The sequence below is a fragment of the Pipistrellus hanaki genome (assembly GCF_964339955.1).
Source record: "Pipistrellus hanaki genome assembly, chromosome: 11".
Classification (NCBI taxonomy): Eukaryota; Metazoa; Chordata; class Mammalia; order Chiroptera; family Vespertilionidae; genus Pipistrellus; species Pipistrellus hanaki.
Window position 1 is genome coordinate 15,375,355 of NC_140513.1, and position 23,146 is coordinate 15,398,500.

At 35.3% G+C, this 23,146-nt stretch overlaps 1 protein-coding gene across 6 annotated transcripts in view; it reads left to right on the forward strand.

Moving 5' to 3' along the window:
- Positions 1-23,146, forward strand: part of PTBP3 (polypyrimidine tract binding protein 3) — a 57,971-nt gene that overhangs the window by 11,866 nt on the left and 22,959 nt on the right. For 4 of the 6 annotated variants that reach the window (XM_084899216.1, XM_084899218.1, XM_084899219.1 and 1 more), the window contains 4 exons: positions 7,019-7,103; positions 13,030-13,199; positions 17,313-17,459; positions 20,758-20,922. In XM_084899216.1, the coding sequence (XP_084755342.1) occupies positions 7,019-7,103; positions 13,030-13,199; positions 17,313-17,459; positions 20,758-20,922 (567 nt within the window). Of the gene's footprint in view, positions 1-1,654; positions 1,675-7,018; positions 7,104-13,029; positions 13,200-17,312; positions 17,460-20,757; positions 20,923-23,146 lie in introns of those variants that run through there. The other 2 variants (XM_084899220.1, XM_084899221.1) reach the window with 2 other exon arrangements.

Here is a 23,146-nt window from a genome sequence, read left to right on the forward strand (position 1 = left end):
AAGCAGAAGAACCCTTTGAACATTGAAAAACATTGTAGTAGGTTCTATAAAGGAGGATATAAAGCTGAATAATTAGGAGACCATAATCAAATTATGTAGTATGGTGAAACTGTGTAGTATCATTTTTATTTCTGTTTATGGAAAAACATAGATAACAGCAGGATGAACATGTTTTTTATCCTGGAAGTGTTCAGAGATTCACTAGACTATATGCTAGAATTATAGAGGAGGCAAACTATCTTGGTTTAAATTTCAGTGTTTAAGATACTTTTCTTTTAAAAAAATTTTAGTTATAGGATCATGGAAAACCAGAGGCTCAGTGCATGAGATTCATGCACTCGGAAGGATTCCTCAGCCTGACCTGCACCTTCTAACAATCCAGGAGCCCTAGGAAGATGTCTGACTAATGGCCGTCATTTGGACATACTTAGTGCTACAGTGGAGGCAGGAGATGCTCCCACCACTGCCACTGTGCTCGCCAGCTGTGAGTCCGACTTCTGGCTAAGCAGCACTTCCCTGTATGAACACACTGACCACCAAGGGGCAGCTCCTGCGTTGAATGTCTGCCCCCTGGTGGTTAATGCACATCATAGTGACTGGTCATTCCACTGTTCGGTCTATTTGCATATTAGCCTTTTATTATATAGGATTGTGAAGTATTGCCCTAGCTGATTTGGCTCAGTGGCTAGAATGTCAGCCTGCCGTCTGGAGGGTCCCTGGTTCGATTCCAGTCAAAGGCATATGCCTGTGTTACAGGCTTGACCCCTGGTAGGGGGTGTATAGGAGGCAGCTGATCAGTGATTCTCTCTCATCATTGATGTTTCTATCTCTCTGTTCTTCTACCTTCCTCTCTGAACTCAATAAAAATCTATTTTGAAAAAAAAATTATCAAGTATTTTTGATAATCTCTTTTTTATACTTACAGTATCTTGATAGACTAAGACAAATGATCATATTCTTGAGTTTTATGTCCATTTTAGGTATGATCTGAAATTTAACCATGAGTTAATGGTTTATTTTCAGAATCTTTCTTACATGTTATTTTAGTAGCTATTTCTCAGTTGTATGGATTGCCTTTTATCATATTAATAATCTCACTTTAATGTTAAATAAAACCACTTCCCATCAAATTTGATAATGAAACGCTTTATTTGTGCTGCTTAATTACAGTATTTCTTTGCTTTGTTGGCCCTGTATATTTAATTATTCTTCAGCAGGAGAGAGCTTCAATAATTGATACTTGAGGCAGTGAAGCTGATTGGTGTGTTGATTTAGCCAGAGAGCTAACATGTCCACAGAACAACTGCTGTCCTTGTGTAAATTTACGGCATGTTTCTAAGGAGACTGTTGACCCAGCATTGTTCATGCACTTTCCCTCTCACCCCCATCCCCATGATGTCTTTATTATTTGGCTTGTTAAAGCTTTTTATATAATGCTAATTTGTTGACCTGTAATACAGTTTTTTTTCTCTCTCTCTTTTTAACAATTTCCTTCTCTTGGTCATCTACAGTCACTCATCCAACAAGCTTTTCGTTTTTAAATATATATATTTTATTGATTTTTTTACAGAGAGGAAAGGAGAGGGATAGAGAGTTAGGAACATCAATGAGAAAGAAACATTGACCAGCTGCCTCCTGCACACGCCCTCTACTGGAGATGTGCTCGCAACCAAGGTGCATGCCCTTGGCTGGAATTGAAGCTGGGACCTTTCAGTCTGCAGGCCGATGTTCTATCCACTGAGCCCAACCGGTTATGGCTCTTTTTTTTTTTTTTTAATGATTTCATTCTGCTTATCTTCCATCTTTTATACTTACAGCAGATTTAGGAGAGAGGTACTTAACTTTACCTAGGTCTGCATTGCTCTTCCTGTACTATAATGGAAAATTACCTTTTAGACACTTTTTGCTTATCTTTGAAGGGATGCCTTCTGGTCCACCATTGTATAGAAGAACAGTGAGAAGTGATAGTGTAAGATAGGGATGAGGCCTAAGAATGAACTTTGGTACGTATTTGACAGCTTTATCAAGCTTTTCTGCTCTTGAGGATTGAACATAGGTGATGGTAATGACTGTTCTAGGTTAGCAAGAAATCTCTCAAGGAACCCTCTGGCTCAGAATGATCTATCCCATTATGGTTGTGTGTGTGTATGTGTGTGTGTGTGTGTGTGTGTGTGTGTTGTTTTTTGTTTGGTTTTTTTTTTGCTTTTTTTTTTTTACTTTTATTTTGAAAAAATAAGAGTTTCACAGCAAGTTGTAAAGATACTATATAGGAAAGTATTGTGTACTGTTCATCATTTCCCCCAGTTAAAATGGTTACATCCTAATATATAAAAACCCAGAGTCCGTTACGTGTAAAATGACCTTAGGCTTGACCGACTGGAAGTCAGTCCTGAAGTCAATGCTGGATTGCCATGGCAATTCAGCACTGACTGCCGCTGGTTCAGGCATGGCGACCCAGCACTGACTACGGAGGGGGCTGTGGATCAGGCCCAGAGAGAGGCCCGAAGAGAGAAGCAGGGTCTGTTCCACAGCCCTTTGTGGCAGGTGTTGATTAGCTCTTGCCTCTCTCTCTCTCTCCCTGCTTTGCCAGCAACCACGCCTCTGTTTCTCTCCGGGCCCCCCAGGGGGCTGCTAATCAGCCCCACCTTTCTGATCAGGCCTGGACATAGGCCCAGAGACCCTGACTGGCATAGAAACCGACCATTCAGAACCAAGTCTGGGTGAACTGTGAGGAGCCAATAGCTTCCTAGGAGCCAATAGCTTTTGATGCTGACTGGCATGGAAACCAACCAATCAGAATCAAATTGGTCATCAATGGAGGGCAGTTTGGGGTGAGATAAGGCAGGCAGAGGCAGTTAGGGGTTATCAGGCTGGCAGAGGAGAGTATTTGGGGGCGAGATCAGGTTGGCAGGGGAGGGCAGTTGGGGATAAGATTAGGCTGGCAGGAGAGGGCAGTTAGGGATGACCAGGCAAACAGAAGCAATTGGGGGCAATAAGGCCCACAGGGGAGAGTAGTTGGGGGCAACCAGGCTGGCATGGGAGGGCATTTGGGAGCAAGATCAGGCCAGCATGGGAGGGCAGTTGGGGGTGAGATCAGGCCAGCTAGGGAAGAGCATTTAGGGGTGATCAGGCAGGCAGAGGCAGTTGGGAGCAAGATCAGGCCGATGGGGGAGAGCACTTGGGGGCTAGATCAGACAGGCAGGGGAGGGGGGTTAGGGGCGATGAGGTAGGCAGGCAGAAAGGCGGAGAGGTTAGGGCAGTCAGACAGGCAGGCAGGCATAGGGGTTACTGGCAATCAGGCAGGCAGGCAGGCGAGCGGTCCCAGATTGTGAGAGGGATCTCCCCTGTGGGATCGGGCCTAAACTAGCAGTCAGACATCCCCCAAGGTGTCCCTGATTGGAGAGGGTACAGGCTGGGCTGAGCTCCATGCACAAATTTCATGCACCAGGCCACTAGTCTTAATTATGATACACTATCAAAACAATCATATTGACATTGGTTCAGTGCCTTTGTATAATTCTGTTTCATCTCATTGCTTGTGTAGATTCATGTAACTGTCACCACAATTAAGATACAGAACTAATTCATTACCACAAATATCTCCCTAATGGTACTCTTTTATAATCACATACCCATTCTCCCACAGTCATCTCTGCCCTGTGGCAACCATTGGTCTATTTATTATCTATAATTTATTATTTTGAGAATGTTATATAAATGCAGTCATAGAACATGTTTTTGTTTTGAGCATATGATCTATTGATATTGATATATACAAATAGGTTTGTTGTGTTTCTTTACATTTCAATTGCAGTTTACATTTAATATTATTTTGTATTAGGTAGTTTCAATCAGGTGTACAACATACTGTAGTTTAGTTTTTTTTTAAACCATGAATCTGCAGTGTTATTTTACATTTCTATCAGTAATACATGAGAAATCCAGTTTCTTGCATATCCCTGCCTACATTTGATAGTCATTTTTAATTTTAATGGATTAAGTATGTGGTGATATGGTGCTATCATGATCTTAATTTTCATTTGAAGTGATCTTTTTGTGGTTTTAATTTGCATATCCTTTAATGACTAATAATACTCATCTTTTAATATGCTTATTGGACATTTGCAAATCGTGCTTTGGAGAAATATCTGTTCAAATTGTTGCCTTTTTAAAAATTGGGTTGTCTTAATTATTGAGTTTCAAGAATTTATATATTCTGAACACTTGATATTTCAGTCTTTTAATATCCTAGTATTTCATTGTGGTTTAAACTTGCATTTCCCTAATGACCAAAGAGGTTAGGCATTTTTTTGGCATACGATTTTGGATATGGTATTAGTCATGTTGATGTGGCTGAAAAAATACATTTATTTACTTACCCTGTTGATGGTCTTTATGTAGCTATACATGTTTTTGTTCTAGGAATCATGCTGAAAGAGCAGCCCCTGCTTAGGATATATTCTTGTTTTAGAAGGAAAGGGGGAAAACTAGTAGAAAAGTACTAATATATTTTGAAGATTCTGTTTGGATTTAGTGTAGGTCATGCACATTCATATTCCATAGGTTTCAAGTATATCCTAAAACCACACTCAGTGTCAGTAGACCAGGGAGGTGTCCTCCCTTCGCAGGAGGCATTAAAAGTCTCATGACCATAGTTGGGGATGAATATTTTTTTCACAGAACAAGCAGAGGGCATAAATACTCTGGAGTAGTAATAAAGTCTACCATCTTATTTCTGAGGTGCTTGTTCAATTTTCTTGTTATGTTCTGTTATTCTTGACTATTTCTTATTAATTCCTTGTGGGGAGTTTTTCCTCCTTTTTTCTTTTTCTTAGTAAATTGTGGATATAAGTCCATTGTTGGTTATATATATAGTGAAGACCTTTATTCTCTATGACTTGCCTTTTTAATCTGCTAATGATGTCTTTTGTTAAATAAAGTTTTTTAAAGTTGAGATATATTTGACATTTTAGTTTCAGATTAGGTATTCAATATTTGTATATTGTAACGAAATTCTGAATTTCATTGTTGTCTAGTTTACTGATATTTTCCTTTATAATTGTGTTTTTATTTCTTGTTTAATAAATCTTTCCCTACTCCAATATTATGGAGAGAGCTATTTTCATTATTCTTTAGAGTCTTTATCATTTTGCTTTTTACATTTCAATTTGTAAACCACCTAGAATTACTGTTTAGTTGACATTTTAACATACTCCTTTAAGTCTAGAAAAGAGCTAACATGACCTCTTAAGTGGTTTCTAAGATCAAATTAACTCAATTTACATATAGAAACATTGATACTAAATTCACATATGTGTAGAAGGTATATCTGTTTCCTAATATAAAAACATGTTGGGCATGTTTAAAATTTTTACTACATTTAAAACTGCAAAAATTCACCTTTTCGTATCTGTAGGTAGTCAGTAAACAACTATCTTTGGCTTCCAATATCACTATTTCTCAGATGTTATCAGCAACACCTATGCTTTAAGTGAGGCTATAATTTCATCTTTCTGAAATTTAAGAGTTTCAGTTTTATTTCATCTTACAAGCTTACTTAATTTCTTTCTCTTGTCCCAAGCTGCCTCTATAAACTTCTAGTGAAAGAACCGAAGGGAATAATTTCTAAACGTGTAGTACAGAAATTGTTTAAATAATTGTATTTCTATTAAACAAACACATTAGTAGTTTGACTTTCTTCATCAAAGACTGAAGTTGTTCCTTGCAGAAGAGGTACTTACATCTAAACATTAAATATCTGTTGTGGTACCATTGCTACTCTAATATCTATAGGGTAGTTTGGGGATTAAGTTTTATCATCTAATAGACCAAAATATTTGTTCTTAAAAATTGACTAAGTTAAGCAAATACTAACATTTTACAAAATAGGTTAATTTTTACACTTGTGCACAGTATTTTTGTTGTTGTTGTTAATCCTGACCTAAGGATATTTTTCCATTGATTTTTAGAGAGAAGGGAAGGGAGGTGGAAAGAGAGAGATGAAACATCAATGTTAGAGAAACACATCTATTGGTTGCCGCCTGCATCTGAGGTACATGCCCTTGACCGAAACTGAACCCTGGACCCTTCAGTCTGTGGACCAATGTTCTGTCCACTGAGCCAAACTGGCTAGGGCTGAGCATAGTATTTATTATCGTTCTTAAATGGAAACTTAAATCTTGGTAATAGAATTTAGGGTTATAATGAAAGTCTGTCTGACTTTTCCTTTGGCATTGACCATTTAGGTTTGGAAGGCAGCTATGCTCACCACTATACCACCAACGCCGACAACCACTTAGGTTTGGAATTGGTCAAAACTCTTACCTGAAAAATAGAGTATTTATTTAAATAGTGGTTTAAGAAATAGTACACATTAAAGATAATTTTAAAGATTAATGGGTGGAAAAAATGAGCAGTGAATAAAAGGACTTGGCCAATATAGAAAGAAATTACATCTTTGTGTTCAACCTAAAAAAGAAGGTATCGAAAAGCAGAATTCTTAGGGAGTGCTGCACAAAATATTTGCATGCACATATATTACAAAAACTTAATATACTAAGTTGTTGTTGCTGTTGTAAATCCTGCCCTAAGGATATTTTTCCATTCATTTTTTAGAGAGAAGGGAAGGGAGGTGGAAAGAGAGAGTATATTAAGTATGTTAAGTGTAATTAAAAATATACTACTGAAACAATGTCAGGATGCAAATCCTAAAAATGGTTTATGGTACTTCATATGTAGCATGTCAGAGGATTGGGTTTAATCAAAAAAGGTTCAGGATTATGCCTCCAGTTTTGTGATGGCCATTCTGTTTTTTAATAACTGTCATGTAGATATTCAGTAATTTTTCTTTTCTATAAAGTACATTTCCAACCTTTAGTTTTTGTAATTCTTAAGTACTTCTCCTTAAATGCCTTGATATTCTGGTGAAGTAATATACCGACTTTTATGTTTTTAGTAGTAAATATGGATCATTATTTGATATTTGTTTTATTAACAGAATATTACTCTTGCTTTTCAGCGGGGATCTGATGAGCTTCTTTCTTCTGGCATCATTAACGGACCTTTTACCATGAACAATTCTAGTCCTCCTATAGGTGTATATGGTAAGTTTTCTTCCTTCCTTCCTTCCTTCCTTCCTTCCTTCCTTCCTTCCTTCCTTCCTTTCTTTCTTTCTTTTTTCTTCAAAATCTGAAATGCTTTTTTATCCATGGGTTTCCTCTCCAATTTTTTTATAGTGTTCTTATTTTGCTCATCTTATAAACATGTTGAAGTTCCACTTTCTATATATATAAAAGACTAATATGCCACGTATCCCCTTGGGAGTTCAACCAGGAGACCAGGTGTTTGATTGCTCGCTATGACGTGCACTGAAAACCAGGGGGTGGTGTAGAACAAAGGAAGGCCCCAGTTGGCCCTGATTGCCAGCCAGGCCTAGGGTCCCTACTTGTGCACAAATTTCGTGCACTGAGCCTCTAGTTTATGTAAAACAAAAACTAAAATTTATTGCAGTGAAGTTCATATACATGAAATTAAGAGTTATATAGTTCTTGTAAATTTTAAGGATTAATTTGGGTTTAATTTGATAATTCCTTTTTAGTTTGATGTTCTGTGTGCTACACAGTTGTGATAAAACTATCAATAAGTTGGTGACCCTTCACAATTGAGTAAAAGAAGTATTAGGATCAAATTCTTGTAGTATTGATGATGGATTTAGAATAGGAGTGTTAAAATTTTAAGATGACAACATGATTTTTAAAAATTGAAACATACCTTGTGGGGAGGGGAGAGGAGAGCCTGGGAAGGGGGGTAAAGGGAAGGAAAATGGGAGATATATATATATAATTCACATCCCATAAGATACCACTTGATTTAAAAATATTTTTGAAATTTGGAGACTGTAAAACATGTTGGGAAAGTGTAACACTGGAGGGAGAGTGAGCCATTAAGAGGCTATTTATACAGTAGCAGTAACAGTTGTGACAGAGAGAATTAAAGAACTTGCAGAAGGTGAAATTGATAGTTGTCGGTGATTACTGTTTGAATAAGAGATTGCATTGATGCTTTCCAGGTTTTGGACTTGGAAAGTTGAATAGATTGTGGTGCCACTCTATATTAGAAAATGTAGGAAGAATAGAATTGGACAACATAGGAAGTTCTCATTTTTATATATTGAGTTTGAGTTTCTCTGGAACATCCAGATGGAAGTGTCAGGTAGATAGTGAGTTCATCTGGTCTCAGCATTGTGAGAGATATTTGGAAGTGAATATCATACACATTGGCAGCTGAAGCCATGATAATGGAGAGTCTCAGAAAAGGTGAGGTTTTTATCTAGATGTTTTTGTAGTTATAGGGAGTTAGAGAACAAGTGGACCTCTATTTCAGGACCCTAAGTTACATGGAGTTTGGGAAAGTGAACAGCCTTTATGTGAGGACACACTGAGAGAGGTGGACCAAATTTATTTAAGGAAAAAGATGAAAAGAAAATTGAATGAAGAAATAAAAAATGTATGGAAATTGTTCAGCCATGATATATTGCTCTGGAGGAAGCATGTCAAACTCATAGTGAGCAGTGGGCAGCAAACTGCAGCTTGCGAGCCACATGTGGCTCTTTGGCCCCTTGAGTTTTTAGCAAAGGCCAGCTTATGGGTACCCTAATGAAGTTAATAACAATGTACCTACTTATATAGTTTAAGTTTAAAAAATTTGGCTCTCAAAAGAAATTTCAATCGTTGTACTGTTGATATTTGGCTCTGTTGACTAATGAGTTTGCCAACCACTACTCTAAGAGGACTAAATGGAAAGATTTTGTAGGAAGAGCAACAGCATAGGATTTGTTCATATAGAAGTATGGACCACGTAATATGGTCATGAGACTAAAGCAGCTTTCTCAAACTTGAGCTAGCATCCAAATCACCTAGTTCAATAAAGCCTGATTGCTGAGTTCATCCCTAGAATTTTTAATTTATTAGATCAAGGATGGGTCCTGATAGTTTGCATTTCTGCAAGTTCCCAGGTAAAGGTGATACTGCCATTTGAGGAACCATAGTCTGAGAACTACTGAATAAAGGAAAAGCTAGAATATGAAGTTCTTAAACCTTTTGATCCGGTGGGCTTTAAAAAATATTCTGCCCTTACTCCCCAGAGTTATAGTATATCGAAGATAGGGCCCATATGTTTGTTCTTATTTTAAAAATTAAGGTCAGGTAGTTTGTTTGGTCTTGGTTGATTGATTACTTAGGAAAAGAAAGAAGTAGGAGATCTGACTTTAGCAGGCGGCAGCAGTTTTGTTTTTATATTTTGAATTTCTTTTTGTATCCCATTTCCTAAGTACATTGTTTCTTTTCCTGAAGCGCATCCTCTTTAGTAGCTGTTTCAGCAAAGCTCTGTAAATGGTAACCTCTGACACTGATTAAATATGTCCACTTCACTATTGCTATTGAATGATAGCTATTTAGAATTCTAGGTTGATAGTTATTACTCTCAGCACTTTGAATGTACTATTTTACTCTTTTGGCTTCTGTTGTTGAAAAGTCAATTGTCAGTCTATGTTATTATTTTGTAGATAGTAGTATTCTCTGTAGTTATTCTTAATTTTTTTTCTCTTTATTTTTGTTCCGTGGTTTCACTACGTCTAAATATGCATCACAGGTTCTCAACCCTGGATGCTCAATAAAATAGCTTAAGAAGCTTTGAAGACAAGTCAGATGGCTTGACTTACCCAACACCATTTTAAAATCTCTGTGGGGCAGGGGATAGGGATTTTTAAAGCTTCTTAGGTGATTTTATTTATATATATATATATATATATATATATATATATATATATATATATATATGATTTGTACAGCTGGAGTTGAGGACCATTGCTGGAGACTAATTGCCTCCTTCCTTCTGGATTTCCGTTTTATGAAATGGTAAAGGAAATCCTTCAGACTTGAGGAAAATGATACCAGGTGGAAACTTGTGTCTAAGCGATAATTATGTGGACACATGACTTTCTCCCCCCACCCCCCCACCTTTTTTTTTTTTTTTTTTAGTTAATTTAAAAGATAATTGAGGGAGGATTCTGGGAAGATGGCATAATAAGAAGCATCAGGAATCTTAACTGCCTACCTAGACTCCAATTGCACTGCCTGAATCGGTAACTAATTTTAAACTCTTGAGTCTGTTGAAGACTTGCAAGTTTCAGGGGGGGAGACTTGGAAGGTAAATTATGGTTAATTTTCAGATCTTAGCACAGTAGCTGCTATCTGTCCCCCACCCCCAGTCACATGGAGGCAGCTGTACCCCTGTTTCAGGAGTAGCTTACAACAGCTTGTGGGAGCTAGGATGGTCAAAAAAGACCTTGTCCTTTAACCTTTGGGGATCTGTGCTCTGATGGGTGATTGCTTCATCTGATCGCACACTTGGAAAGAGGCAGGCAACCATTGTTCTTGCCTCTCCTGCTTTGTTGCAAGCCAGGCCCGACTCCCACAAGTGACTACCATGAGATTTAAAGGGCCAGTGCTCTTCTCCTTCCCTCACTTCATTTTCCTGTTTATTTCCTTTTGGGGACCAAACATTAAAAAAAATAACTGTATCTACAGGGAACATTAAAAAGTGGTCATACAGGAAAACAATCTGGTGAAACCTGAGAAGACCTTAGTTTACACAGCAGGCTCATCGTTGGCCCAGAGACAGCCTATAATAATAATAATAAAAAAGAGAGACAATAAATAAAAATAATCCAGAACCCAGAAACCCTCGTGGAAGGGGAAGAATCTGATTTTCAGAGTTATCACATTCCCAAATTTGATGAAAACCGTGAGTATAAATATCCAAGAAGTATAATGAACTCCAGGTAATATTAACTCATTGAGACCCACACTGAGACACATTATAATCAGACTTTCAAAAGACTTTCAAAAGAATCTTGAAAGCAACAAGAAAGAATCAACTCGTCACATACAAGGGATCCTCAGTAAGAATAAGAGCAGATTTCTCATGAAGAACTTTGGAGGCCATGAGGCATTACATTTATAATGTAAATTTGCTTGCTTATTTTTAGGAATGATAAGACAAATGCATTGAGATTTAGCCCTAGTTGGGTGGCTCAGTATACACTAAAAGGTGGCAGGTTTGATTTCCTGTAAGGGCACATACTAGGTTGTGAGTTTGACTATGGTTGTAGTGCATATGGGAGGCAACTGATGGATGTTTCTCCCTTCCTCTCTAAGGAGAAAAAAAAAAGAAAAAAAAACTTGATTAAAAAGCCACAAATATATCCTTGGGTGAAGATTTTTAAAAGGTCACATTTAAATTTTAGTTTGAATAATGCATTTTTCACCTGTTAGCCATTTACAGAAATAAATCATCTCTGAACCTCCATCTCTTCATGTGTTAAATTTAATAAGATTTAACTGAGTATATTTTTCTGTGTCAATTCAAATAGGGCAGTATAAATGAAAACAGTGTGAAAACTAGAAATGAATGGACAGAGTCTTTAGAGCAGGAAGATGACATGATAACACTATTTTATTAGATTGATAATGTAGGATCTGAGGCAGGGCAAGAGGGGAATGAGACTAGAGAAGTAAAGGAACAAGTTTGAAGGTCACGTTGGTGAAGGTGGTGACATTGAGAGTGAAGATGAAAAATGTAACTAGTTATTTTGGAGGGAAAGTTTATTTCGTGGTGATTGATGAGAAAGAAGAGAGAAAAGAAAGAATATCTTGCCAACCAGATTATCAATATCTGACTGCCAATTATTTTTCACAATCTGGCCTAAGCATTTGCTATACTCACAGAATTGTCAGGACTTCTAAGAATTGCTAGTCTTTTGGCTCTGTGTAGGATGCTGCCTGCACTCATGAACATAGAGAATTTGGGAGAAAATGCTGGTTTGGTTAATAAATCAACTTACTCACCTGTAAGCAAGTAAAGTTCCATGCCACAAATATGGGTATAAAATATTACCATAATTTTTATGTGATACTCATTTATTTAGGAGCACAGACATCTGATTGTAAAGTTCCGTTAGTATTTGGGAAAACGATCATTTTAGGCCTTTTGAAAGATGATATTTCCTTTCTAATAGTGCTAAGTATGGCATTTAGTATTTAAGAAAAAAACACACAAAACTGTAGTGAAACATTTGGCTTTCAGATAATTTGCATTCAGTTTTATACAGTACTATATTTGGGGGGCAGGGGAGCATTTCTGGATCTTACATACATAAATTTGAGTATTTGTTACAGACTTGTCAGTCTAGTTATTATCAAGGCTAAAATAATAGGATTTAAATGAAATTTGTCTGTGAACTGGGATAATTTATTTCACAGCAGTGGTTGTCAAACTTTAAGGTTGCATCAGAATCATCTGGAGAACTTGTTAAGGCACAGGTTGCTGGGTCCCGCCTGTGTAGATCTAGAGTAGAGCTGAAAATTTGCATTTTTAGCAAGGTGATCATGCCTATGTTAAGAACTACTGTCCTTATATTATAAGGACTAAGATTATCCTCAGAAACAACAATTTAGCCTAAAAAAAAATAACTTTAAAATATATATAACTTCTAAGAACTAGACTTAATTTTCATAAGCATACAACTCAAATACAAGTCCCCTTAGGGTGTAATAAATATAAAATGTTTGTTATAGTGTTCCCTAAAAGCTATTATTCTTACTTATTTAGCAACAGAACAAATTAGAAAAACATATTTTAAAATACTATAAGGACATTATAAATGTTCTCTATTCACAACAAATAGTTGACTATTTAGAGGTATTTGGTGCTTCTAAATATGTAATTAAACTTACCCAGTAATTTCCTTGAGGTTAAATATGCTTACATTTTTAAAGATTTTATATAACCTAAAAACCTCTTCACCAAAAGATTAATGGTCCTTCTTTCCTTTTACCCATCTGTCCCATTACCCCCCAAATTTCAAAAAATGAAACTCTTGGAGGATCAGTATTGTCACAATACATATGATTAATATAGTCTGTTAACCCAAATTAGTTTCAGTAATTTTTTTTTAATCTTATTTTTTAGCTAATGGGAATGACAACAAGAAATTTAAAGGAGATAGACCTCCCTGTTCGCCTTCCCGTGTTCTCCATCTTCGCAAAATTCCAAATGATGTCACCGAAGCAGAGGTCATATCATTAGGTTTACCATTTGGCAAAGTAACTAATCTTTTGATGTTGAAAGGAAAAAGCCAGGTATGTAATGTTTAAAGATTGATCCATCGTTATAGTTCTGGGTATTAATGTTAAAGATGATTTTTATTTTTTTGAACTTTTCTAAATTGCATTTTCTAAATTTCATCTTATTTACATAAAGTAGTTTTTAAATTATAATTTTGTGTGTATGAGACAAGAAACAACAGACAAAAATGTTAACATTGACTGTTTTTTTTTCCTCTTAATAAAAAAAAATTATATTTTTAATTTCAAAATGGCTTATGAAAATATCCTGATTACCAAAAGACCCCAACAGAAAAACAGAAGATATAAATTATACCTCATTTGGCAAATTACAGGACATATAAGTTTTCCAAAATCTGTATATTTTAGTTATAGAATTAATAAGTAGCTTCTTTGGTAATTTCAGAAGTTAATAGGTTTTTCTTAAGATGAATATGCTTTTTGTGGTGATCATGACAAAAAATATAATACATGTCATATTGATTGCTTGCTTTCTTGTTCCATGTCAGATGGCACTGGGATGAATTTTTTAGTTCTCTCCTAGTTCTCTTTTACATTGAGCATTGTTGCAAAGAAGAGGACAACAAATTGAGCTAGGCCCTAGACATTGTGTAGTACATTGGGATATGTCTCTATGTTTCTCACAATTCTCATGAATAAGTTTTTGAAACACATTTTATTTATTTTTAAATATATTTTATTGATTTTTTTTTTTTTTTTTTTTTTTTTTACAAAGAGGAAGGGAGAGGGATAGAGAGCTAGAAACATCGATGAGAGAGAAACATCAATCAGCTGCCTCCTCACTCCCGCTACTGGGGGTGTACCTGCAACCAAGGTACCTGCCCTTGACCAAAATCAAACCTGGGACCCTTGAGTCCGCAAGCTGACACTCTATCCATTGAGCCAAACCAGTTAGGGCTAAGAAGCTGATTTTAAATGTATTTATAAATAAGTAACTTGATTAGCAGTAGACTTGCTAGAGGCTGGATGATGACGTCTGAATTATGCCCATACCTTTTAGTAAGCTATAAACTAACATGCCTTTTTAATGTGGATAAGATTATTAAGATCTGTAGAAGTTAAATAAGGTGGTAGTCCTTGTTGTGTCTACATACATAGACCTCTTGGAGGTAGTACATGTACTTAGATCTTTATTTTAACATAGTTGCCTTTGTTGAGAATACTAGGTTTGCATGGTTTGAAAAGAGCCAACACGGCCATGTCTAATGGTTGTGAGATGTCTAACAGCCATGTATCACGTATATTATCATATTTCAGTAGTATATCCTGTATATTATGTCAGATGGCTGCGAGAGGCAGCAGGCAACACATACTTTCCTCTGTCGCAACTGTTGGTTCTGGGGTTAGTAGTGCTAATTGACTTACGTTGATTGCTTGTTTTCTGTTTATAAGTACTATGTGAAAAATTTCTTGTCGGTGGTATACTTTAGCAGGAGATTCAGATGTGAGTCACTAGAACTACTTTTACGCGGGATCTTTCCTGTGGTACTTGGAAGTAGGGTGTTGAGGGCATAAAGGGGATTATTTTCACCAGTCTTTCTGTGGGTAGTAACTTGATTTTCTTTTCACCCATATTATGAAAATTTATCCTTTGGACTGGATACTTTAGAAAAACAGAAATGAAACCTTTACTGGACAACCATGTGGAACATGTTTTTAAATATGAATTCTTAGGTTTTATATGCTTTCAGGAAAAAACTTCTTATGACAAGAATCATTACTATTCCAAATACATTGTTTAGTTTTTCCTTTGTGTGACTGGTGTTAAACATTGGGTTAATCCTTAATATGTAGCAAAGAGTTGGTAGAAAACACCTTCTCCCCCATATAGTGAATATTATTAAAAGACTACAGTTTGTACAGTTTTTTTTGTGTGGAAAAGATCATTGCAAACAAGATAGGAGATACTGCCATAGCTATTTTTACCTTGATAATTTTATCCTTTTTTAAGAAGTACTAGGAAAAGCATATTACTGATACAACTGGATAGTGAATTTAAAGTGTATTGTGGATTTTTATACCTTTTAGATGGCATAAATGACTCAAAGTCTATTTTATTTCTTGAAAATGGAGGAATTTTATTTGTTTATTGTGGGTCAGTTAATTAATGGTATTTGATCCACTGTTGTGTAGCTAGCATTACTATTTAATAGAATGTTTTTAGTTCATTTAATCAATTCAGTTGTGACATTTGATTAATTCAGTCAAGCATCATATTTAACATTTATTAAGTCAATAGCCTGGAATATTTGCCAAATGGAAACACTTGCCAAGTAAGTAACAAAGTTAAATCTATAGATACTTGCCATTTCCTGTGTTCAATAAATTTTGTTGTTAAATATGTATTTTATAAATAAATTAAACTGTTTTATATATAATTTGAATTGCTAATTAAATGCTTTATTGTAGTAAAAAATTAATTGAGTTGTCTAACTAGAAATTTGCATTGATTTAAAATGTATTTTAAGCTGAAACCCATTTGGCTCAGTAGATAGAGCGTCAGCCTGCGGACTGAAGGGTCCCAGGTTCTATTTCAGTCAAGGTCATGTACCTTGGTTGCAGGCACATCCCTAATGTGGGGTGTGCAGGAAGCAGCTGATTGATGTTTCTAGCTCTCTATACCTTTCCTTTCCTCTCTGTAAAAAATAAATAAAATATTTTTTAAATAAATAAAATGCATTTTAAGTTTAAGATGTTCGTACGGTGGTTCTGAGGGTTCAGAGTGGTTAGTATATGTCTATATTTTATTTTTCTAATGAACCATTAAGATAGGTGGCAGGTTTTACTTTGTCATACAAGTTAAGCTTTGTCATACAAGTTACAGGGGTCCTTATAATCAGAAGAAGCCATATATAGAATAAGATATCAATACCAAGGTGTGTCTTCCATCTTAATTCATTCTATGTTACTCTGCAAATATTTATTAGTACAATGATTACAGATTTTAAAAATGTTTCTTGAATGACTTGACTTAGTATGGGAATTTGAACAGTTGACCCTATACACCTGAATGCTCTATTTAATTGTATTCATAAACTGTTTAGTAAAAGGGTAAAGAAAAATAGATTGTCATGCCCCATCTCTGAGAATGTTTTAGGAAAGAACTGTTAAATCTCAACTCCTGAAAGCATCCATTTGTTGGTGATGTGGTGATGCATACATTAAAAAAAAAATTTGGAGATAGTACATGTACTTAGATCTTTATTTTAACACAGCTGCCTTTGTTGAGAATACAAAGTTTGCATGGTTTGAAAAGAGCCAACATAGCCATGTCTAATTTCAGAAAGGAAGAGAAAGGGAGAGAACGGTAGAAACATCAACTATGAGAGTGAATCATTGATCACCTGCCTCCTGCATACCCCCTACTGGCGAATGAGCCAACCTGAGCATGTTCCAAGACCTCCTGGTACAGAGGCCAATGCTCAACCACTGAGCCACACTCACCAGTCCACACATTTACTTTTACCTTTTTAATTACTTCTGGATTTAGGAGAAACAAAAATAAGAAAAAACAACAAAACTACATAAATCATCTAATCAACTGGCAATTTCTCAATCCCAAATCCTTTACTGAATTTAGCTTTTCAAATATGTTCCCAATTAATATCAGCAATACACATTGAATCAAAAGTCTTTTCATTCTCTTCATCACATTGAAGCAAAAGAAAAAAAAATCTTTCCATTCCCTTCTTTCATGAGAATAAATATACAATTACTATATATATGCACAGATATATAAATATATATATATATGAGAGTTACTTATTTCCTTTTGTTTTTTTGGCCTGGTCCTTGCTTTGTGGTGAGTGGCTTGGATTGATACAAGGTGGGGCTATGTATGTGTGAGGGGCAGAGATGGATTGGTAAGTACAGGATACCTACTAGTCTGTGTAGAACAACTTAGTTACCCAGAGATAACTAACGAACATTTTGCTAAAAACATTTTGGTGTGTGCTCCTTCTTTATTCAGATGTATTATTGTCTATGTATATAATTTTATTTAGGTTGACAATGCATGAGTTTAGAGCAAGCCAGAATGACAAAATAGTTCTTAGCTATCTTTCAGAAGCCGTGAGCTTTCACTTTATCTTCTTGTGTTTATTGCAGGCTTTCTTAGAAATGGCTTCTGAGGAAGCTGCTATTACCATGGTGAACTATTACACTCCTGTGACCCCTCATCTTCGAAGCCAGCCTATCTTTATCCAGTATTCCAATCACAGAGAACTTAAGACTGACAATCTACCTAATCAAGCTGTAAGTATTAAAGGCATTTTTTAAAATAGCTATAAGCACATATGGTATAATAGCTTAAGGTTAATTTTCTGTTTCAGAGGAAAAACAAAAATGTACTTTTTAATCCATCTTAGCTTAAACATAAAGTGAAGCCATGTTTGAAGTTTAAAGTTATAGTGTTAAAAGTGGCAGATATTTAGTTTTCTCATGAAACTGTTTTTATGAGAAAAAAAAGGAAAAATTGTTATGCATCTCTTAAAATCTCAGATCTAATGGAATTTTAGAAGTCAGTCCTTTCTTTTACAGAATATATAACAAAGGCATTGAAAAATTGAGTGATGTTTCTGTTGTGATGTTACGTAAACTGAATTTAAGATGTTAATAAGAATTTGTATAGATACGTTTAGTAAATGGTTTATGACTTCAAGATGAATGTGCATCGTAGAATATCAACATTTTCCACTTTTTATTTGGTTGTAGTTCATGTTGAATCTTTTGTGTCTCTCCAGGTTGATTTCTAAGTAATTAAAATAGTAATTTCAAGGTTTTTTATTATGTTAAGTGCATCATGTTTGGCCCTTATGCTTTTGCTCTAGGCAAAAAGAACCCCTCTAGCTCTTGATTCTGTGTTGAAAGTTATTTATAATGTAAGCTGTTGAATTTAAATTATAGTTTTCCACATTATTAAAAACTGATATTTCCTATATACAATCCTTAATTTGTTCTAAGAGATACTAATCTATATATATATATATATATATATATATATATATATATATATATTATTAAGTCAATAGCCTGGAATATTGGTTACTGGAATTTAGTTACTCAGAGATAACTAGCATTTTTCTAACATTCTTGTGTGTGCCCCATCTTTATTCATGTATGTTATTGTCTCTGAATGTAATTTTACAAAAATGGGACTCTAATGTTTTGAAAGCTATTATTTTCTACTATAATATGTCAGACCTTCTTCCATGAGAACAATTATAGAATTGCTTTATAATTTTTAAATGACTGCGTCGTATTCCCTTCTATAGGACAAATAATTTATCCTGCTTCTTCTTTTTCCCCAAATATGTTTTTATTGATTTTTACAGAGAGAGGAAGGGAAGGGAAAGGGAGAGAGAAAAACATCAGTTGATCGGCGGCTTCCTGCATGCCCCCTACTGGGGATCGAGCCCGCAACCTGGAGAGGGTCCTGAATAGGAATGGCTTCCTGGGCCTACCATTGAGCCACACTGGCTGGGCTGTCCAGTTTCTTTATTACAGACATTGAGATTGTTTCCAATTTTATGCTTTTACAAATAATACTATAGTAACATGCTTACATTATATATCTTAGCACACTTGCAACATTATCTTATTAGTTTGTATTTCTGGCAGTGAAATTGCTGGGACTGAGCATAAGCTTATTTTATATTTTGATATATCCTGTATTATTGCTTTCTGTAAAGATTATGCTCCCACTTGGGATGTGACTGATAATGTATGAGCAATTTTCTTGTCTTTGTTAATATGATAGACGAGAAATTATACCGTATTGTTTACTGATTTTTGTTTGGTTACTCGTAAAATATTTATAGCAATTTCTGTTAGTGTGGGTTTCCAAAACCCCCATTTTAAAAATTGCGGTAAAATGTATATAATGTAAAATTCACCATTTTCACCATTTTAAAGTATGCAGTTCAGTGGATATTAAGTACATTCACATCTTGCAACCTATCACCAACATCCATCTCCAGATGTTCCTCTTCCCAAACTGAAACTGCACATTAAACACTAACTCCCATTTCCCTCTCCCCTCAGACCCTGGCAACTGCCGTTTCACTCTCTGTCTTTTATAAGTTTTGCCTGCTTTGGTAATATAGTTTTTTAAATATTTTCATACAACAGTCCTACCTCCTAAGATTGTATTAAAGTTCCTGATTTTGATACCATACTCATAAAGACCTAGCTAAGCAAAATTTTAAAAATTTTCCTACTTTTACATTTTAGTTGTTTGTATTTTAATATATAAATCTTTATTTTATTAAGTATTTTTGGAGTGTGGAGTAAGGGTTAGGTTTTAATCTTTATTTTACTCCCAGTGACCAGTTTCACCTTTGTTATTTAACTTAATATATTTTATTTCTCCAAATATATTAGAATTATTTTGGTAACTTATACCCCCAAAGACACAATTGGAATTGAACTTTATTTTATAGATTAATTTAAAGATAATTAATGTATTTCTATTGCTCACTGATCCTTTAAAGAGGAAATTATATTTTGTTTACTGGCTTTGAGTAGATCTTTTAATTTTCCTTTATGTAAATTTTCTCATTAGTGTGATTCCTAAATATATTAGTATGTCTTGAAGAAGAAATAAACAATTTATTAAGACTCTTAAAGATGGATTATTCTAAAGGGAAACAATGAGAAATCCCAGTTGCTTGGCAACCAAAGCCAGCCCAAATGACCTAGTTTATTCTTCGATAGCCTTGATTTCTTCCCAATATCCTTTCTATTTTGCTAATTTTGTGCAGTTTTTATGCATTGATGTTTCATAAAATACAATAATTTTTCTTTTATTCAAAGTTATATACCAAAGCTGAACTCAAAATTCAAGGTACCTGTTTGCATATATAAAATGTATTAAATAACTTTTATTTTGGCAGATCTGGGAAGCTGATAAATTAACTGTTTCATTCTCTTTTGTTTTCTGAATCAATATATTCCAAAACATGCACATAACTTCTTTTCTAGTTTATGGACATACTTGCCAAAGAGTCAGGTGAATATCAAGTATTTTTGTCCCTTGACTTAAATTAAAATTATAGCTAAAAAAATTGTCATATTTTAAGGTAGAGCATTTGAGAAATCGTTGTGTAATAGCAGTCAATTATTGTATAGACAGTTTTTCTTTTCCCTGTATGTGGAAGTTTATAAATCCACAAAGAGGTGGCCATAGGAAGATTTTTCTCTAAAAATTCATCAAACTGGACACTTAAAACCTCTGCTTTTTTTTTTTTTTTTAATCTCTGCATTTTTATGTATATTCATTTCCATCTCAATTTCACAATGCCTTCACAGAATCTAAGCATGTTTGAATTTTACATGAACTACATTTTCTCTCCCATGCCTCAATAAAAATCTGTTGGTTTCATACTGCTGCTATTTCCTTTATTTATAGTTAGTGTAACCATTCTAGAGAGAGTGTTGCAGAACATTCTATGTCATAGTTTTTTATCATCAGATTCACTTTACATCAACTAATTTTTTAGGATTCATGTATGCTTCTGTGTAATTAAAGTTCTCATTTTGGATTGTTTTATAGCGAGCCCAAGCGGCACTGCAGGCTGTCAGTGCTATCCAGTCAGGAAGCCTGGCCCTTCCTGGCGCTCCCAGCAGTGAAGGCACAATGCTACCCGGGCAGAGCCCTGTGCTCCGGATAATTATTGAAAACCTCTTTTACCCTGTGACCCTGGAAGTTCTTCACCAGGTAAGGAAGGACCTTCTTCAGAAAGCAGAGTCAAATGTGTCCTCTGTAACTTTAGATGTTTTATATCTTTAGTTTTTTGGGTTGCTGGTTTTGTCTGATGTATTTCTTTAAATTTTAAAAAACTTTACCCTGTTTCATGCAAGAAGTAATATCAATTTGAGATAATTTTGATACCCCGTTTCCTAACTTAAGTACTTGATTTTAAAAGATGTGTATGACATTCTTTTTTTTCTTTTCTTTTTTTTAATATCTAAGCATGAAAATGAGTAAAGTATAGAATCTATTGTATAAAAAGCACTGGTAGTAGTTATTCCTGAGAAAGTAAGATTGGTATAGAAAATAACTAATTTATTCCTGTTGACTCTTTACATTTAAGTATTTTTCTTTTAAAAACTCTGAAAGGAAGGTATACAACAACTCTTTTACATGTAACATGGAAGTATCATGTTAAGTGCTGACTGATGCCCATTGTAGCTTTCATTGACAACCCAGTAGTATGCCTAACCTGTCTTGATAAAAGTCATTCTACCATCTTTTGGCCTACTATGCATATATAGAATTTAAAGATTGGGAGGTCACCTTATTGTATAATTTTATAGTGAATAAAACTGAAACTCAGATACTTGACGCATTGTAGAGTAATTGAAGAGCCAATTGGAACTCAAGCCTCCTAACGTGAAGTCCAGAGTATTTGGCATGCTTGTTATATTTAATAACCATCAAAGTGTAGTGCATAGTGTAGCCTAAGGATTAACATGCAGTATTAAATTTAACATGTAGTTATTTGGTAATCTGTCTACATAAATATTTGGCATCTAGTCCAACAACTTCAGTTAGTTTTGTCCCTTTTAGCTGCCTATTGATTTCATTATACTTGTCAATCCATGTATTAAAATAACTAAAACATTATTTGCTTATTTTCATATTTATATCTCAATATATATTACCAGTCTAGAACCAGGTCAGTCCAGGATTATTTAACTGCTTTTCTGATCTTTGTATTTGTACTAAAAGTGAAGGGTGATAGAGGTGTATGTATGTGTATGTATATTTACGAATTGAAATGCTCTTATTCTATTCCCACATTTTACAAATAAGAAAACAGAGGCCTCCTTTAGAAGTTATGCTAGGTTTCCACAGTCACTGTGCTAACTGGTGATAGAGCATGGATACACGCCTAATGCAGTTCCTGTGCCATGCATATAAATATCAAAGTGTACCATTTACTAGGCCCCCTGTGATCCCTGTGGTAGTTTTCCGAGGACCATTTTCTTAAACGTGCATTTTTAAAGCATGTCCTAGGGCGGGCTTTCACAGAGGTACCCATAGCCACTTCTGTTCCCTGAAAGGGTTCCAGAATTGCCCAGGTGATTGCTTTTTTTGTTCTGGTGGATTTTCTTCTCTTCTGTTTATCCCACAAAATGGTACTGAGCACGCTGTGATCCATCAGCAGTGTGTGCTTGTTTTTGGTATTGTAACCCTGTAGCTACTGCTAATGTACACTGTGTTTCAAAGGATATTCTTGGTCCTGTGGCTCAACATAGCCATCTGTCATGGTGAGGTTAGCCAGGGTCATGTGGTTCGGTCCTGTCGTTCCATTTATCATCTTCAGGACAGCAGTTACAATCCTTGTTTCTTTCCCAAAAGATCATGGGGTCCTTCCGGTGAAGAGTAGTAACAGAATCCTCAATAGTAACTTTCAGGGTCGGACTCGCAGCCTTCAGTTACAGCACTCCCTTGTTTCATGCTCCTTCCCATTGTTGTTGAAATCAAAACAAACTCTTTTCCAAGCCCCTTAGGTCCCCACATGCAGACCTCTCCCCATCTCTTTAACCCCTTTTCTAACACTTCTCTGCTTATTTAGCACCCTAACTTTTGGTCCATTGATCTTCCCTCCCCTCCAGTTTATCCCTGCCATTTCTGTTTTCTATTATTTAAGCTTGGAATACTCTTCACTGAGATAGTCACTGAACTGGATTTTACATAATTGGATTTTCACCTCCTCAGAGAGTCTTTCTCTAATTACATTAACTAAGCCCTCTCCGTCTGGTATCCTGTCTCATTAACCAACCAAAGTGTAGTGTAGCCTAAGGATTAAGGATACAGGGTTTGGAGCTGGTTTGAATCCTGGCTCTACCACTTACTACCTCTGTAATCCTGGGCAACTAACTTACCTCATCTATGCCTTTTACTAGTACATAATGGAGATGAATTAAGATGGTTT